The sequence below is a fragment of the Saccoglossus kowalevskii genome, chromosome 22 (genome assembly GCF_978046115.1).
Source record: "Saccoglossus kowalevskii chromosome 22, keSacKowa6.1, whole genome shotgun sequence".
NCBI classification, from domain to species: domain Eukaryota; kingdom Metazoa; phylum Hemichordata; class Enteropneusta; family Harrimaniidae; genus Saccoglossus; species Saccoglossus kowalevskii.
In genome coordinates, this window is record NC_140662.1 from 14236031 (window position 1) to 14257673 (window position 21643).

The following is a 21643-nucleotide window of genomic DNA, read 5'->3' on the forward strand; positions in this document are numbered from 1 at the left end:
TACATATTTTATGAGTGTTTTCCCAAAAAGCAAAGACTGTGTGTCAGCTGCATTTTAATCATCGTACATGTTGCTTTTGTCAATATTTCAACCAGTGAACACAAACAAACAATAGTCAGCTGTATATTACGTGTAATCGCAATGATACGTTTTGTCAGAGGTTGAAGAAAGCACGTACATGATATACTGCAGCGCAAAACGACATCAAAAAGTACGACCAGCTGTGTACTAAACAAGTTTCACAATGGTACATAGAAATCACACAGTGGTTAGTCCTTGTCCTTTGAAAGTGGCCTGGGAGCTAAAAATGGTTCTTGTGAATACAGTAAAGTGATAGATGGTATAAACACAGAGGGTAATAATTACCTTGTCTGGGACATATTTGGGGCGAGTAATAGATTAGTGGAGTGATTACACACCTTAGAAATCAGTGAATACCATGCAATATATATGTGGGTGCATCCTGAGTGTTATTCTGAGATTCTAGAAGCATGGAGACTAAGAATGGATCATAAACTCACTTTTGATTTACTTGTGATTGCCGGTAGTTATTTGAAAATCCAAGAAAATCAAAGAAGGCTTCGAAAGGACTCCCATTTGTTGAAGGTATTGGCGGCATGAAGTACAAATAGGGAATACATAGATATTTACAGTATTAAAGCACATGTGCTTCTAATAGCGCAAAGTACACCATTTAAAAATTATAGCACCAGTTGCATGTTCCTATCTGCAACAGGTCACATGATCATATAGAGTCTTCAAAACATTAGTTATATCACATCCTGGAGCATCTGTGTACCAAGTTTCATTGAAATCCGTTGAATCATATCAGAGGTAAAGCCAAAACAATACTAATTATGCAAATTAGGGAATTATTATGCATGGATATAAACCAAAAACATATCAGGTCTATGCATTATCATGTGACATCTTTTTTAATAATTTCTCATTATGCATTGTTTTATTTTTTTGTCCGTAAAATGTATATTATGTTTTGTGCTTACCATACAGTACCCTTAGAAAGTACTGTGAAATACTTTTAGCTGGTTTTGTATGGAATTTATTTTCACTGCTTTTTGCGTTTTTAGCGTGTGTTGTTATCGTCACTTGTGACTCAAATCCCACATGTGCGCAGGTGAAGACACTTCCGCTTTAAACTCACATGTAAAAAATCTTAGTAATCTTAGGAACTCATCAAGAAATATCTGCTAAAATCATGCAGTCACAACAAGAATTCGAACATGGCATGGTACACCCACAGTGGAATAACCGTATTTTCATACAAGATAATTGATTTCAGGCTATTTTCAAGGCCTCGTACTTTGAAGAGTGCACATACATATATAAAGTAAGTGTCTCAGTCGGATGTGGTGAGTTTCAAGCTAATTTCTGGGGACTTGTATGTCAAAATACAAAAATCAGAATCAGAATGTTTGCTGTTTCATTACTTTCTCAATTATAAATTTTACTAACACTTTTAATTAACAATGCAGCGAAAGACCAGTTACTGTAAGTCCCCTTCTCGGCATTTTTTTTTTTCAACTGGTTATCACAAATCGATATGCATACACTGAATTTAATTTTGACATAACTGTTTTTAGATCTGAAAAAATTTATAAATTGCAACTGACATTTGGAAGCAGCAGGACCAATCAAAATGACTTAACTGATGAATACCGACATTTAAACTCCACAATAGCGCCAGTTTGACCTTTGACCAATCACAACAATGGATCTTAATACGTTTACTACAATTTAAACCTTTAGTACAAAACTGTAGTGAAGATGCTATCAATTGTATCACCCATAAATTGGAAGCATTTTGAGAACATTTTATAAACTCTATGCTACATTAAATCGGTTGGGACCACAGAAACTATACGATTTAAAATGACATAACCAAAAGTTCTTGCCAATGAAAAGGCTGAAGGTCTTCCATGGAAGTGTTTTAGTCCTTAGTTCTTTAGACACCATCAATTTTGCCGCCAAGAATTTGGTACAACATTTTTATGTAACTCTCTATATTTTTCTTTCTTATCATAATTTTGGACCAAAACGACACATTTTTTGGGGGGGGCTATTGGTTTGATGAAAATTTTAGAAAAAAAATATGGTAATCATGAAAAAAGATGACTTTGGCAGTCAAATATTTAAAAATGACAACACAGGAATCATGGTGACGCAAGAATGATGAAGACATTTGATCCAGCAATCAACTAAAGTAGCGATTCAAGTGAGAAAATTTGCCTACTAAAGGAAAAAATAATTGGATAATTCTATACTTGAAAATCGTTAGGATATGTGCTGATCACCGCAATTCACTAGAGTTGCACAGAATCCACCGTAGTTGATGTCAGAGATGATAGGTACACAGTATGAATCAGACAATCACACACTGTGACGCACTGCACGAACCGCAATAGGGAGTTAAGGGAGTCGTGCAGACGTAATGGTCAATAGGCTAGCAATACCCAATTTGGGCTGTTTTTGTTCACAAAACTAGACCGAAATCATGGATTCATCGAATGTTTGTTTTTTCAAAGCGTTCAACACAAGCATTCAAATCTGCTATCAATATGTCTATTCTGTGTTGTCTGGCATTTTCAGTAAATGTAGTGAACATTTTTTTAAAACTTTACAAAAATCTGAATTTGAAATCTAAAAAGATGAATTTATTAATAGTGAAATTTACATTAATATTGAAAATGTTTGCTGTTTTTTCATTACTTTCTCAATTATAAATTTGACTGACACTTTAAACAATGCAGCGAAAGACCAGTTACTGCAAGTCCCCGCCTCGGCAGAACTAATGCTTGACTTTCTGTTTATTCCTAAACTTTTTTTTAAATTTATTTTTGAAACATAACATTACAGCCCCTATAATGAAAAAAATATTTAGCATAAAAGCTAGGTCATCAAATGTGAGTAAAATGAAAATAATAGACCACCAGTCCTATTTATGTAATAATTACATAGATGCCCTGTAAAGTCAGTTTAACCTGACAATTGTTAATTATTCAACTTGGGTCAAACAAAATTATTCATAATTTCGATATTCTGAACCTACGTAGCTTTGTATCGTTAGGATATGTGCTGATCACCGCAATTCACTAGAGTTGCACAGAATCCACCGTAGTTGATGTCAGAGATGATAGGTACACAGTATGAATCAGACAATCACACACTGTGACGCACTGCACGAACCGCAATAGGGAATTAAGGGAATCGTGCAGACATAATGGTCAATAGGCTAGCAATACCCAATTTGGGCTGTTTTTGTTCACAAAACTAGACGGAAATCATGGATTCATCGAATGTTTGTTTTTTCAAAGCGCTCAACACAAGCATTCAAATCTCCTATCAATATATCGATTCTGTGTTGTCTGTCATTTTTAGTAAATGTAGTGAAAAATTGAATGAAAAAAATATTTAGCGTAAAAGCTAGGTCATCAAATGTGAGTAAAATGAAAATAATAGACCACCAGTCCTATTTATGTAATAATTACATAGATGCCCTGTAAAGTCAGTTTAACCTGACAATCGTTAATTATTCAACTTGGGTCAAACAAAAATATTCATAATTTCGATATTCTGAACCTACGTAGCTTTGTACACCTGACCCTAAATTGTTTTACCAAACGTGAGAAAATTAAGCTGATTTGACCAATTATTTTGACTGAGGGCGCCCTCTTGAAAAGATCTATGTTGCTGCATACCAGTGTAAATACCACATGGTGTAACATGCCGTAGGGTCACATGAAACCCATGACGAAAAACACTATATAACTGCAATTTACCAAATTGTTTGTCTTAAATTAGTGAAATAGTTTTATTGATTGTATTTGAACACAAGTTGTCAATTTTATTTGTCACTCAACATGGAAAATTTTGGAATTCTATGTAATTTGTGCTAAAAAAGAAAAAATCATCATTTTCATGCATGTTAATTTATTTTGTTTTTATTGCAGGAGTATGATCGTTATAGTACAAACACATTTCAAAAGTTTTTGTAATAAAATAAATAAATTTTGATAAATATAACAAATAAAATTAATAATTTGTATATCATATTTATTTATTTTTTCTCAGGTCGACATTTTGGTAGTTTTCATACCTGTACATTGTTTTCACTTTTTTAATAAATTTTTAGTTTTCGTTTGTGCCCGGAATAATTATATTTATAAATATTTTTTATAAATATTTAAGTACCGTATATCGGCCCATTTAAATTCCAATTATGTAATCATGACAGGCTCAAGAGCTCAATATTGTTTATACCAATACTGTTCACGTTTTCAATCATATCGTATTGTGACTTAGCATCAGCGACCACCCACTTATTCAAATTATTTAAAGTGTTTGCTGATTGGACAATGTCACTAACCCGTTATTATCAACCATAACTGGATTTTAACGACCATTGAAATTATAATTTTATGACAATATCTTCACGTTTTAGTCACGTACTGTACAATACTTGTTTACTGTCTACTGACCTTGATGAGTTCATCTGAAGGTTATCAGTTCAATAAACGTTGTGTCCTCATGAAGTAATAGAGGGCACTAGACTCTATAAGATTGATTACTTAATTGGTTGCGTTGCCATGGTTTTTTGGGTTTTTTTTTCAGCTTAGCATTGTTTGTTTGGTGTTTTTCTGAATTATATCTATAATAAATAAGTAATAGTCAAAGTAATTAATTAATCTTCAATAATTCATCAATTATTATCTGACGTTTATCATACATGTTTATTTTGACCTCTGACCTAAATGTTTTTAAAAATATTTTTAATCTTAGTTTTTTATTGATTTTTATGGATGTTGTTGCGCATGAGCAAATATAGTATTACGTTCGAAAAAAAAATAATTTTCATCATCTTGCAGGTTCCCTCATCTGACTAAGTATGCAAACGTGTTAATTATTATAATTTCGTGCACTGCTCGGAGGACATACATCTACATTAGTGCCCACATCCCTGACCTTGCCCTGATGTCTCGGAATGATGGTTGATAGTCAATACTCCACGCTGCCTTCATGCATTCTTCGCAGTACTCGTAAGATCCCAATGGAATACAGTGATAATTTATTAACCATGATAAAACTGATATACCAATAGAAAGTTTACAAAATGCCAATAAAAGTGCAACATACTATCAATAATAACATGCAACACTGTATGTTAAGGCTCTCCTAGTGTGTGATAAATTAATACACAATTATTCAACCAAATTAAAAATTATGCTGATTACTTGCCAGAATGTGCGACTTTGTTTCATGGGTCAAAGGTCATCTAAAAGGTCTCTTGGGTAATGAGATGTAATTTATAATAACAGATAAGAATGAAAACATCCACAGTATTCAGGTCACAGTGACTAGACTAGATATTGTCTATGAGTAGGAGAGAATCTATGAAGTGTAATAATGCAAAACTGTCTGGAGTGTTGTTGGCGGATCCTTTACCTACTGTACTGTTGTCATAGATACGGACAATCAGTGATAACAAAGAATTTTGTGTTCACTGTACAGTTAATTCACCAGGCTGTTCTTGGTTTACACAAAACTGCTGGATTGCAGGCTGTATTATGTATGACCTACATTAATACAATATTAAATATCAGATTAGATGTTAAATACCACAATATCAAAATACCGCAGATACCTTTAAAAAAAAAACTCCATATACAGTTAAGGGCACATAGGCAGGGCCAAAAAATGATCTGGTCACGATGCCGGAAAATTTGAGGCAATTTTTGTCTTTTTTTAAATTCAGATGCATCAAAAGATTTTTTTGTTTTTTTGGTCAAAGCTCTGATCACATAAACATTACATGTTTACCAGGTCATTTGACCTTTCTATTGAGGACACCCGGTTATTGCACTAACGCACCAACCTACATACATACATATAATACACATGTAGATAAGTTTGTGCATATTATGGGAATAAAAGACAGTTTCATTGCCAATAGTCTAGGAAAGTTTATTAACATAATTTTACAATGTAATACCTAATAGTTGTTAGTGTTATCTGTTTTAACATTTTATTTTATTTTTTATATCTGTATTTCTTGTTATTGAGTTGTTGTTTTTTTGTGTATGATTATTGACCATGGTTAATGCATCTCCAATTCATTAATTTGAGTCAAACAAAATATACTATACTTTACTATACTATACTATACTTTACTATACTATACTATATCAGTATTATGACCACATATTGCACAAGGGCACACACAGTTGACTTTCAGAGACTCAAGGGATCAAAGAACAGTATATCATTGTCGTTTGAATAACTTGAATCCACAGTATACGCTATTGTTTGATTCGCTACTAACCATGGTAATACCTATCATATTTGGCATGTACAGTGTAGATCTGCTCCAAGAGATGTTGGCGATTAACAGATTAATTATTTAAGTGGGATTTATATCCAGCTACAGATAATGTCAAATGTCAGAGGTTTTAATTATTTTTTATTTATTTATTACTAATGGCACTGTAACTTGTTTGTCAAATTCTACAGTACATGTTCAACAACACAGTTGGTCGACTTTAATAGCATTCCATAATGTGGGTATGTGTAGATGGATCTATCATACGATCGATTGACAAGTCCAACAGAGATGAAAACATTGTGCATCAGTCTTGCGCAACCACAAATTGATTACTATTTGCAATTATGAGCCCCATAAAGCAGAAGACATCCAAAATATGGAGGGAATCTAAAGGCACTGCACCAACAGAAACATCAGTACGAGACACATAAATTACTGAACACACAGATGAATAGAAATATATAAAATCATTTATATGTGGATATTAATTGAAAACAAACTTCTTTATAATCTACAAATTGTTTGCTTATGCCTATGATATTGCTACTTTTACACGGCAGCATTCTATCGGAGTTGAACTACTGCTTCTCCCACCGATTACCAGGAGGTTATCTCCAATGCGTTACATGGTCGGGCCGACGAGAGCTGAGATCTACCAGAGTTCAATTCAGTTCAATCAGTGTTGAATGGAACAGCGAATACAGGGTCAAAGCCATATCAGGGTCCAACCCTATCAGAGTTCAACCCCAAGGGTTTATTGGAGCTGAACTTGGCTCTAGCCAAACGCGTATATATTGCCATTATTGCTGGCTCGAGCCAGGGGCTCCGATAAAATGCTGTCGTGTAAACGTAGCAAACATTTTAGGCAAGCTATTAAATTCACTAAAGCATGCAGGCTTTATGTGAATGGACCTGCAGAATTCAAATACAGACTGGGTGAATACTTGAGTGAAATGACAATCAACCACAAGTCTACGGATATACCAATCAATTGATATTGACGTGATCAAATATCCTAGCAGCTGAACATTGCAGACTTTCAGGTGGAATCAATGACTTGAGTTCAGCACTTTGTGTTAAAATTTTTAACAATTAAGTTGAGTTTTTCTCTCACTCTTGAGATCTCGACAGCCATTCGAAAATACGGTCTTTGGGAAAAACTAATAAAAACAAAAAGACATGTGGAGGAATGCTAGAGACAAACTAGTTTTTTTTTAATTTCAGTTCTTGTTGGTGTGCTTATTTGCTGTATAATATCAAAAAAATTTGATTGAACATTTTCACTAGAAGAGAAAAAATATTAAATGCACCCAAAGCAATAACACATTTAAATGTATTTTTATCACCAGCAGAATAAAAATAGCAATATCTATTATGAAAAATAATTTAATATATTCACTAAATTTCAAATATTTCATTATAAAGCAAATCAGGTTATATGTTACCAGTACTGGTCACTGAGTATAGAGGGTTATTAAGGTTAAGTCAGTATGAGGTTATATTTAAAATCAAAGAAAGCTTAGTAAGAACTCCTATGTGTGAAGATATTGGAGGCATGAAGTTAGCACATGTTCTTCTATTAGAACAAATACAGCATTTAAAAATATAAGTGCAAGCATTTACACTTACTAATTATGCAATTTAGGTAATTAATATGCAAGGATATTAACCCAAAACTTATTTGGCTTGTATGTGCATTGTCCAATTAGTCGTTATTTAGATATCAGAGAAACAATCATAGAACAGCCGAAAATCAGCTGATTATCATGCAAATTAGGTAATTAATATGCATGGTTTGGACCTAATCAAATCTGCGTATTAGCCCAGAGCATCTATGCATCAAGTTTCATCAAAAAACAACATATGGTTCTTGAGATATTATAAACAAAATATAAAGAGAATAGGAAACAATATTAAACAAAAATATATTGAATTCTGGAAGGAGACAATTATGGATAAACCTAAGTTGAGAACATATACTCAATTCAAAACAAACTACAACTTTGAAAGTTACTTAATTATACTGAATCTAAAACATAGAATTTCTGTCTCTAGATTCCGAACAAGTAATCACAGCCTAGCAATAGAAAAGGGTAGACATACCCAACCTAAAATTTCTTTGGAAAACAGGATTTGTAAACAATGTACTTTAGCAGACATAGAAGATGAAATGCATCTCCTCATCAAATGCCCAAAATATCACACACTGCGAATGGATATATTCTCAAATATACAGTTTCCTGATGAAACAAAAACTGACCAACAGAAATTTACATACTTAATGAAACATTCTAACACAAATGTAATCAAACTTGTTGGAGAATTTATACACAGCTCGTTCTTAATGAGAAACGAGAAAGATACTTAACAAAAACACTAAAATCTATCATTTATTATTTGCTATAGTTTTTTTGTTATTTTGTTTTTTAATATCTTACTTTTGTTGCTATAAACTGATGGAAACACTGTATTTCTAAGGATGCAATAAATTATCTTTATTATTTATTATTTATCAGTGGAAAAGATGGACAAACACACACACATACAGACAGACAGTCTAACTGCAAAGACTCCCAATGTGTGCTTTGCAAAACAAGAGTCAAAAAGAAGTTAACACGGTAATGCAAGTGAAGCTGTGTTATTAAAAATTCTTCAAAATAGTATAAATTTGGAGAGTTATAATTAGCTCTTGTGGACACATAGACCCGAAACAGCTACTGGTGGCCCTGTTTACAATTTACAAACCTATTTAGGCTTGCTAAACACTCACATCGGTAAACAGTATAAAAAGAACAGACACGTGCGTGTACAGTCTTGAAATAACCACAATAGACAGAGTGGGAATCAAGACTGAATATACTGTAAAACATGTTGAAAAAGCGACATACTATTTTAGCAAATTGTGGTAAAATGACATAATAGCGAAATGTTGATTTAGCGAACTTCTCTTGTCTTTGTTGATTTCCTGTTTTCACAAACTTCTCTGTCACCTGCCAAAAAAATGCCCAGTTATCACCTCCTTAAAAACAAAAAAAACTGTCGAGCGCTCCAGATTATTACGTTTTATGTGTTGTTTACAAAGTGTGTGTGTGGAGAAAAAGACGTCGTTTGGCTGCCATTTTGAATTATAATATGAAGTCATTAGTGACATCTTAAATTACCGAATTAAATTCGCTAAAAAAACATGCTCACGATTTGGGTGAGTAATAGGTGAAGTGGAGTGGACACTTTCTTTAGAAAGTGAGATTTCCATGTGAGAGTGCCAGGCAAGGTAATTGCGTACAAACTTGAAATATGTGAGAAGCAATTAACCCAATTTTGAGTCACATATGGATTTTGTGATAGACAGAAGTATTGACCAGTCATATTGAGACTTTCAGTTTTCTAGAAGCAATAAAAAGTCCCCTTTCCATACTACAGTAGGATAGGATATTTTATTTGGCACATACACAGTACAGAGCTAGTGTAAAGTCCCAAATAACACAAACAAAATAAGCTAAAACAATTCTAAAACATGAAAAACAAATTTTGCTAGACTACTACAAATAAAAAGATCAAAACTTGAAAAAATCAAAACAAAAATATTCTCTCTAGCTAATAGTTGTAGAATAGGGGCATAAACATAGATTGCTGTAAATAATGCATTTCTTAATTCCCTAATTTTGTCATGGTTACATCTGAAAAGGTAATGTCTTCTCTTTTAATGCCTCTATGTCGACCTTTTTCGACTGGTAGCTGATTGGCTGAAATCCTGAATTTGGTTAGAGCATTTCTAAATTTCCTGTTCTTGTACGTTACATGTACACCAACAAATGGGGTGGAGAGTGCTATATAGGTATCTACATAGTCCACACACATTTTGGTTTCATTACTGAATGCATGGGTGCCTCCATGACTTCAGTACATTGCCATTGGAGCACAAGCATGCAGACAGACACATACATGAAAGGTCTTGAACGACACTTCAGATTAATTCGTAATTCATCGTTTTTTCAAAGTCTAACAACAACAAGAGTATTACTATTAAACGAGGCAGGCACAGTGCTTACTTCTATATATAAACATTCTATTCTATTCTATTCTATTATAAAACAAACAGGTCTATACACAATGTTTTATACATCCATGATTTTGTTGAATGGGTGTGGACAGCCTGCGGTTCATGCTCTGTCAGACCTTGTTTTCAAAAGTCACTAAAGGTTATCAAACCCTTATAATTCAAATATAGGGTGACAGCAATATTTAACAGAGCATTAATACAGGGGGAAGAAATATGGTTAAGAATTGAGGGAAAAAATCAAGAAGCCTAGACTTGTATAACATTTTCGAGATGTCAAAACAAAGCAGGATTGGACGGGAACTGGAGAATTATTCATAAATTAACAAGAAACAAGCAGCCTCTCGGCTGAGATAGCTCCGCTGTTAGCAATGCACATTTCAATTAAAGAACAGAAGATATCATTAGAAAATGAACAATATGCATAGTATCATTGCAATGGGACTTGCTGTTGTCAACAAAAATTCAAAAATATCATTTTTCAACATAAATGATTGTGGTTTTTAACAAGAAGAAAATATCACTTTTTACCAAAAATGCCAAAAATATTCATCAAAATTAGAGAATTGAAGATATCATCATGAAATGAACAAATTTGAGAGTGGTTCACATGTAGTACCTATATATGTAATATCAAAGCAATTGGACTTGTGGTTTTTAACAAGAAGTCGAAAATATCACTTTTTACCAAAAATTACAAAAATATTCACCAAAATTAGAGAATTGAAGATATGATCATGAAATGAACAAATCTGAGAGCGGTCTACCCAAGGTACATATACACCAAGTATCAAAGCATTCAGGCTTGTAGTTTTTAAGAAGAAGTAAAAAAAGTAAAACATTGACACGGACGATGACGAACAATCACTCATATGATAAGCTTCGCTCGACAAAGTCAACAGCGAAGCTAAAAAGGGGAGGTCTGCATGATGTAGCAATCACTGTTGAATATGATTGGGAAAAAAAGATCTTGTGAAGTACATAGTACATGTTTAAAGATAAGCATTCAGAAAACGTTATGACAGTTATCAGTGCAAAGTTTGATTGCAATCAGTCAAAACATGTCAAATACATGGCTCTAGAACAGGCTAATTGTTATTAATATTAAATTTCTGTCATTCAGCCATTTTTAATATCTGCCTAAAACGCCATATTCATGCTGGCTAGAAAGAAATGAGCAATGCCCTAAACTCGACCGTGCACATGGTTGCTAAGCAACCAGAGACCCTATATCCCTCTGCCACTGAATATTGTCACACACATGTAATACTAGTAAGTATGATTGTATACAATAGTTTTCAAGATGGTATGAGCAAAATTCATGGAAATTGTCAAAATATATATAGATACATAGAAAAAAATATAATTTGTTGATATGAAAATGAATTCAAACATTAAATATCTAGACTGGGGGATTTACAGCACACTAAAATAACATTGTTGCTGTAATATATATATATATACATGTATACATGGGAGTAAAATGCACTTAGGGATATTTGAAAGAGAAACATATGTCACCACTGTCTGAGGATGGGTGAAGAGTTGTGATTTCATTCAATATTAGTTAATATTAATAATGGATATACTCCTACCAGTGCACATTATTAAAAACTAATCGTTCAGAGTAGAAGCTAATCATAAATTTTGAGAAAATTAGTCATCAAAAACTAAAAAATTAAACATAACTAAAACGACAGAAATGTAACTACGAGCCACCAAATATCTGAATTTCAATTATGACAAAACATAAAGAGAAAGTCCAATAGAACTCTAATAAAACACTGTATCCAATTTATAAAATAATAATTACAATATTTAACACTGATATTTGAAAACATCAGGTATACAATATAATTTAAAAAAACATTTTGCCAATCATATAATTATTGATCAAAAATATTTGTTATTTATAGCTGCTAATAATAAGCATTCTATTCTATTCTATTCTATTCTATTCTATTCTATTCTATTCTATTCTATTCTATTCTATTCTATTCTATTCTATTCTATATTCTATTCTATTATATTCTATTCTGTTGTATGGAATTTATTTACAGGGATTTTTGATGAGGTGAATGTGAAATATAGGAAAAAAAAGTATATTCGCTGGATTTTATTTTCACAGAATCATCCCTTCAGAGAAAAGAGCGGAAATAAATTCCAAGCGAAATTAAAGTATTCTACAGTATTCTATTCCATTCTTAGACTATTGATGTCCAAAGTACTATGATTAGCACTGGATAGGAAGAAAAAAAAGAAACAATTCTCATGATTTGAACCCTGTTTCTTTAAGGTTACGATGTAAGAGCCGACTGAATACAAATATTACAAATTTTCACAGTTTCATATCCGAAAGAAATCTGCAAAACTAATATTTAATTCAAGAGGCATGAATTAAGTTGACATAGGTCACCAACCTTATATATGTCACATTATAACACTTGTAAAACTTAACTACATTGTTCTCAGTATTTTCAACTCCCATGCTCTCAAGGTCTTCACATAAAAAAACACGGTGCAAGGTGTGTTTACAATCACTGAATTATACCTCTGTAAGTACACAGCGAAGTTACCGTCTTCCCCCAATAATTTACATATATATGAGAGAAGAAGGCCATGTGAAATCCATGATTGTAACAAGATTGGAAATGAAAAACATTATCTATTTCATTTTCAATATAACATTATCAAAAAATGTAGACAGAAATTTCTTTCAGCTCTCTTTATTTATGAGCCACTTTTTCAAAATTTAAGTATTGATGATCTATTCATTGAAACTCTCTCCAGTTGTGACAAGTATATCCTTTCCAATTTTGCTTTGTTTTAGTCTTGTAGTAATGTCTTTTGTCCTTTTGAACATTACCTTACTTTTGTTTGTGTACGTTCCAAATATCATATCATATCATATTTCAAATATGATTAATAATGAAATAAATAATGAGTGCAGACCAAACAGAAATCAATCAATCACAATTTAATACAGTACATATAAATATTCAACCATTGAAACAAACAAATATTAATCAGTTTAAATTTCACAGTGAACACAAGTATACATTTTAATTATTTATAGTCACATGTACATCATGTGATTTGTCACATGACTTAAGTGTTAACAGAGACAGCCAATCAACGCTAGATATGCTGTGAATCCAGACACATAGCACTGTTTTGTGTGGCAGCTTTCACATATAAGAACAGCTGTTATATAGTACATGGTGGCCTACATTGTACAGCCAGCTCAGCTAGACAAAGGCATTTCCTGGCATCTGGCTGCATGGCAATTCTATTGGTTTGTCATTTATTGGTTTGACCCAAGTCATCGCACATTACCCTACTAATTTTCGGTGCTAGAAATTTTCACGATTTAATTATTTGCGTGAATACAAAATTTGTTGAAAGTCACGTATATAAAATTGTATTACCACAAAATTAAAACATGATAATTTAAATGACAAATATGAGCAGTTAAATACAGGTAGAGGCAGAGTGACTGCAATGATATGAACTACGAGATATGAACTAGTAGTGGGTGCTTACTTTGCTTATCTTGGGGGTGGGGGGGGGGGGGGATTGTCCACCTAAAAGGTGAACCCCCTAAACGATGCAGTAGACAAACTGCAGAGGGGCCGCCAAGATGGAGTAAATACAGTAAAGAACCAAATAACAAAAAACACTTAAATCTAACCTGGAAATACAAGAGGGAAAGTGAAAAATTAACACAAAATTAGCACACAAAAAAAAGATAGAAGGCTACACTACTCTATAAAAACTCCCATTCTCCACCAAAGGTACATTAGGGCAAAAAAAATAAATTGTTTTGTTGCCCTCAACGACCGACCGAAAAATATGAAATATCGGGTCAGGACCAAGTGTTTTAATTGCGTGATCTGAAATGCCAACTTTGGCTGCCATTGTTGCCGACCCAAAATGTATATAGAGTGGCATCCAAACATAACAATTACGGTTAAAAACTGACGCAAATACTGTAAGAAAACTGTTCATGTCAAAGAACAATTGCCAGGTTAAATGATTCGGCACAGTAAAAATATCTACAGACATTTTTTATGCCCGCACGTTTATATGTGCATGGATTGGACAGAACGATTCCAAGGTCACACGTTTCAGGCAGTGTTTGATATGGGACCGCGCTTGCATACGTACATGTATATCTAGAAATAAAGAGGGGCTTTCTGCAGGTCCTCAAATCTGTCATTAGAGAGCAGTCAATTACGACTGACCTGGTTTCTAATAAAGAGGGAGTCTACAACTTTTGTTCTCAGCTTACAATATTGCACACCGAGGTCATGCAATTATTGTGTAGTACATAGTACGCATAACATATATTCAAATATGTTGCTATGAAATTTGAAAATCTAAAAGAACTACACTCACTCCATATTTTACACCAAACGAAATTTTGTGTAAATGATAGGGGTTATTCTGAACTTGTTTCCATAGAAACAATGAATTTGTTATTTCACCTACAGCCTTAAGCTTGACTCCAATTGCGAATTAAAAATGTTGGTGAATAGTTTTGGATAAGAAAATGAGCAATATGCATACAGTTTGGGTTAATAAGTCAAAAAAAAACAAGTTCTGATCCCCAAAGTGTTTTTCTTTCAATTCAAAACAGGCATTCACAGAGGATAATTTAGCGAAGTTTTAGGAAATCCCTGCCACGAAAGTGTGTGATCAGTCTTTTTTTTATTAAGTTCTATGAGTCACCTCACAGGTTCATGTTACAAAACTGTAGTTCGTAGTTTTGAAAACTAATAAATTTATCAATTTTCTGATACTTCTTTGTAAGAAAGATTATGGCATAATGCGAAACTGTATTTTTTGAGAGACACTTGTTGCCCGGGACAACACATCTCCCTGCAGACACAAGGATTCTGAAACAAGGTACCCGTATGTATTCAAATGAGACGAGAATAAACTGCTCATTCAAGCTGTTCATGCATGCAGTAAAAACCAGGGCGCCTTTCATTTCTCAGTTTGTCGGATAGCGCTTACACAAAACATCAGGGAGCATGCGACTTTCAAGGTCAACAAATTTACCAAAAGCACCTTGTTTTTCAAGGATGTTAATAATCGTTAACATGTATTTTAATAATAATAATAACTTTATTACACAACCAAAACCTTCGGCTTAAGACTAAAATGATAAAATTAACTAAATAAAAATAAAACATTAATAGGACAAAATAGAAAAAATAAAGTATAAAATACTAAAACTGACATTGCATAGAAAAGACATTGGTTCTCTCATAAATGCGTATTTACATAATCAAGTATTTCCATTGAATAATGTATTTTTCAAAAATTTGAGAAGGGCAAGATCATGTTTCATTATTTTAAGAAAAACATCTCCATTTTGCTGGCCTGCGATTTTATTAGTAATGTTACACTCTAGAAATTAAGATTGTCTTTCAATTTAAAAACATGTACATTACAGAGTGAAATGTATCTCATCCTCCATCACATCATTATTACATTTCTTACACTTTCTATCCTCAAGTTGGATTTTTGGATTTTTTCTGAGACCTAATGTGAAGTGTTTTCCATTAAGATAAGTCTGAGACGCACACCAGACTTAACAGCGTGTGTCACTCTGTGCACCATATTGTGTTTCAACTGATGAATTATAGCACTAATTACGTATCTAGAGTCTGTTTGTCTTCCACGTACCCATGTTCCCATGACCTACAAACATTTCAAAGTCACACATGTTTTGTAAAAGAAGTAAAACAAAATGAGTTGGCTTCATAAAGTAAAATTCTGTGTAACTTCATTCTAACAATGTCAATGTCACTTTTTGTTACCTTTCACACAAAAAAAAATATTTTTTACAAATTTTTATCAAGAAATATAGCTGATTGGAAATGATGTCCATTCGGATGAAAATTTAAAAAAGAAATTATTGTAGAACGCATAAAAATTTAAAAGGGTTTTTACCTTTTCCCACCTTATGTCTATACCTCATTTCAACCTCTGAAAACCACAATTTTTCCCACTAAAACATTTTATGTTTTTTTTTTTTCAACAATTTCATCACAACCAATAATTGACATGATTTTCGCTGCGGGATTGACGATTTTTTTTTGGAAATTTAAAAAAAAAAATGTTGAAATGCTCCACTTGTTACCATCATGTATAATGTACACAAGTAAACAAATTAAAAAGGAATTGGTCAATATAGAAACAAAACTACTACTGTAAAATAATATTATTAATAAACAATAATTCTTTCATGTGATAACTATCAAAACATTGTACAGCTTTTTTTAATATACTACAAAAATATTTGTCATAGATCAATTGGTTTTTCTGTGTTTTTTTTGTAAATAAAATCTGATGAAAAAGCATTATTATGTATAATCTGATTAAAAGCAGGTATAGCGCTGTTTTTTGTGTGTGTACATTTGCAAATCACATATCGGCATATTTGATGCAACATACGTTCTATGGAAATTGCATTCTGGGAGCTGTCTATTGATGTCAACCAATCAGATATTCCCTTACTGAATCATCAACCAATCAGATATTCCCTTACTGAATCATCAGCACAGGTTGCCATTAGAATTAGCATGTTGTTATCGAGGGCACTTTCAGAGGGCTTGGTAAAATGGGCAAGTATAATGTGAATGTTGAAGTGCATTGGGCAAAGTTTTGCTCACCAAAACAGATTAGGATTCTTTATCGAAATTTTTTCAGATTAGGGGTTGATCATTCAACACATGCTGCTTCCAGAGCTGTTCAATCACATATTTAGTTTTTAAAATAGCAGTACGGGTATTTACAAAATCAACTTAAGTACCATTGGTAAATGCAGGGTTGAATGAATCATTTATACATGTATTTTCAGTAAGGAGAAAAATCAGTTAAAAGCGAAGTAATTGCTACAAGTTGTGAAATCATTTGAATATGTTAAAAATCCCTACATCTATGGTTGTTCTAATTGCCAAACAAAAAAAAAATCTCAATTGCTAGGATGTGCAACCTGCCATACCACCCACCCACTGACTCTAGTGTGAACGAACTGGAATTGCAGGATATTTCTAGTTCTATTTCCAGCCCCCAAATTGTAACACTTGTTACCACTCAGACATTTTGAAGCATACTGTTTTATATATGAAAAATACCATCTGTTCACATCTAATTTTACGGTGGCGTGAGAGTAACTGAATATTTATAGGATACCTTCTTACTTTGAAAGGGGTTTTAAATTCTTGTTATTTATAAGTCTTTATACTCTGTTTCTTTTGTATTATTCTCACGCTGGTATTCTTTACACCTGCGTATTGTACAACGCATGCGGTGACACAAAAATGAAATGAATGAAGTGCCAATGAAAGATATTTTAATTGAAAAACAAGCTCACAAAGAAAAACATGCATAAAGCTATATCCGTAATATATATATCAGTCTCTTATCATAATATGACACACCTACGATATGCACAGATGCTCTACTTTTGGTATTCGTAATGTTGTGCCACGCACCACTCAAATACGACAGAAAAATGACTCTACAAGCAATGACCTGACTTTCAACTATGGTCTTTACCTGGAAGGTCGAAATACCAAAGATCAATATCCACATGTTGCTTAAACACAATATTTATGATAATGTTGTTTTCAGCTGTCATCGTTTTTTACAGCTACATGTAAGAGCCGACATAATTGGTGAGCGACAAATAAATACTGAACGGAGTCTGGCGTGCATCTCAGACTAATCTTAATGGAAAATGCTTCACATTAAAATACAGTAATTTCTCAATTTGACTAGCGCATGTAAATTAGCACCTGTCTATGGTCAAAATAAGTAATATTTTAATTAATGACAAAGGAGAGCAAAGTAAACACACAATCTTCATGATATGTCTAAAACCTGTTCTTCTCCCAGAACGTACAAATTTGTATGCAATGACTATAGTTAATTAAGACTTCGAACAATAAGAGTCAGGGTGGTTTTTGCACACACGTATTAACTACCCTGGTTAAAATATCAGGCATCGACAAATACTTGCACTTAATGATATCGCCGCCATCTTGAAATATAGAAATGAAAAATAAACTCGCTGTAAATTGCCATACTTCGTGAACAAGGTGGACAAGACCAATGGAAAAGAATTGTGTACATCCCTGCTACATTTTGTCAATATATTGCAATGACAGAAATTCAACCTGTCAGAGAGACATACAGTGGCATAGTAACTTGTACCCTCAGTTACGTGACCATCCATATCCATCTCAATGCTGCAGCGTAGATGGGTTTACAGGTAATGAGCACAGAAATGCACAACATGTTTTTGTGAAATGTAGCAGGAAGTCAAAAATGTAGCATGAAAGTCATCAGTGATAGTAGATCCCATCCCACTCCCACCCCACCCCGAGCAGTCTGATGTGACTGTAAAGTAATTGTGTTGGGTATTTATTTACTTGCTTTTTGTAATTTGGGGCTAGTGCCTTATTATGCATTTCTTCTAATTTATAAATTTATTTCGTGTGACGCTTCCATGTACATGCTTTTTTCGTTTGTATTATGTAATGTATATTATTTAGTTCTCTCATACCTCTATCGGAGGAAGCAAAGGGAAATAAATTATTATTATTATTATTATTATGTAAACATCAAATAGCATACAAGTATGAACTCAAGCTCTCAGCAGAGGAGTCTACTAAGTAAGTACTTGCACATTTTTAACAACCAAATATGGAGATAATATATGTTGATCAGATTATGAGCTCAATGTACTCAATAAAGCAGTGGTTGAAAGCCTCTACCTGCAATAGTGATCAAAATGTGACATTTATACATTTTCAATAGGTGACATGGCCATATATGGTCATGTCATATGTTGATCTGATCTAGTGTGCAATGTCTTCAATAAAACACTACAATTGTCTCTATCTGCAATAGTACTCCAGATATGACATTTATGCATTTTTAATGAGGTCACATGATCATAGATGACCATATATGGTCATGTCATATCTTGATCTGATCTAGTATACAATGTTTTCAGTAAAACACTGCAATTGTTTCCATCTGCAATAGTACTCCAGATATGACATGCATTTTAATGAGGTCACATGATCATAGATGACCATATATGGTCATGTCATATCTTGATCTGATCTAGTGTGTAATGTTTTCAATAAAACACTACAATTGTCTCTATCTGCAATAGTACTCCAGATATATTTATGCATTTTTAATGAGGTCACATGATCATATATGACCATATATGGTCATGTCATATCTTGATCTGATCTAGTGTGCAATGTCTTCAATAAAACACTCAAATGACTCTATCTGCATTAGTACTTCAGATATGACATTTATGCATTTTTAATGAGGTCACATAATCATACAAGACCATATATGGTCATATGTTGATCTGATCTAGTGTGCAATTTCCTCCATACAGATGGATACAGGTCATTTCCATATCCCCCACTGGCAACAAGCCAGAGAATAAAAAGTCCACAAAGAAAATAACAGACAATTAGTGATATGATTAACTCCGCTCAACTTGTTCGACATCAGAGCCAAAAATGATAATTTGTTTTTCTCCCAACAATCAGAATGAAGTTTGGGGTATCCTACACATATGAATATTAATGAATGCAAATAAGAGACATTCCACATATGGAGTCATTTTGGCACTCCACATAAATTGTTAAGTTAGTCTCATAAAAGGTTGTCCATTCATATGCAAATTTCCCTTGTCATATCTACAAACACGCAGGTCATTGGTCAAATTTTTGTTTTAAATATTATAGGTTTAGATTTATAGAATAATAACTCACTACCGCCCAAACGAAATGATGAATGAAGTTGGATATATCCCACGCATACCCATAACGGGATGTTTATTGAACAGCGCCCTCACATAAGAAGGTGCAAGGACATATGAAGTCAATAACCATATAAATAAATCATCACACACTGACATGCGTTATATTTTGAGGTTCAACTATTTAATAAAATGGTTTGTAACTTTCTTTGAATGGTTCATAACTTTATTTATAGCCATGGAGATATCATTTCACCTTCAAGCTATTTTGCAAATAGGTCACTTTAAGGTTACTGTTTTTCAAGGTCAAAGCTTCAGTGATCAGGTGGCCAAAATGTTTGATGTTAAAAAGAAAATTATCAACACAACACAACACGCAACAGGCTTTTCACATCTCCTACCTTTATGTCTAGGTTTAACGGACTTTGACTCAGAACTAGTCCCAGGCAGCATTTTCTGGTTTGCGCCACTGCCTCCATCTGACGGCTGATGTGTTGACGACGAAATATGCTGTCGCTGTGAACCCAACGACGTCAATTGTGGCGATAACAGAGATGTGGACGACGATGGGGTCGATGTTGTTGTCAGCTCGACGCCGTTTCGAGATATGGTCGAAAGTGGATCAAAACTGCTAGTCGTCGGCGATGACGATGTCGACTTACTTCTCCGTATATGTGTCAAACTGAAGTCCATGTTGAAGAATGTATATCACACAATAAAAATATAATTATTGAAATAACTACTTTGTTCGATCAACACACGGTACGTGGTCTGGTCATCGATACCGCCACAGAAAAGCGGGAGCCACGAATGAAGGAGAGGCTTCACTGGGGTGACAACCTGAGCGAAGGTCCGGTGCGGTTTGAATCTTTTCAACCGGAGATCAATACGAAACGAAATTGTTTTGGTGTATTATTCAACAACAAGCGCAATAGTAGTATCATAGAGCGTCTGCATAAACGCCAACATACAGAAGCCTGCTCGTAGATCAGGAGATGGTTCTGGAGACACTGTCACTGGTGTTTTCTGTCGATACGAAGCTGTTTCGGGATCCACGACCGAGATAGGATAAAAAAATAACACTCAGTATAACTGTATGACGGCAAGCTTAACTACACACTCCGGGTTGTTTTAAATAAACGAACCGCCATGAGCAGCAACATCGAACTCAACGTATTTTCCGCACATAATATGCTAATTTGAGTATATGAGACTGGGGTCACAAGAGTCACATGAGGACACACCTGGCACCCCTAACTCTACAGATATAGTGTAGAGCATTATACTATGGTGGTTGACTGCATCTACTGAAAGTACGTCGTGCTCTGTGAAAATCTTAAACTCTCTACTAAGTACGGGTTAAATCTGATCTGTTTTTAAGACCCGGTGCAGATCCTTATATGGGCTAACGAAGTGTGCGCGAAAGCTTAGCTCGGGCTAA

General features: G+C 33.7%; 1 protein-coding gene across 1 annotated transcript in view; it reads right to left on the reverse strand.

Annotated features, from left to right (window-relative positions):
- The window catches only part of LOC100370954 (nuclear receptor subfamily 1 group D member 2-like), a 78094-nt gene extending 56679 nt beyond the window's left edge, over positions 1-21415 (reverse strand). Inside the window, exon 1 of the mRNA XM_002734274.4 lies at positions 20604-21415. Coding sequence (XP_002734320.1) covers positions 20604-20895 — 292 coding nt within the window. The 5' untranslated portion in view covers positions 20896-21415. The remainder of the gene's footprint in view (positions 1-20603) is intronic.
- Positions 21416-21643: the final 228 nt, after the last annotated feature.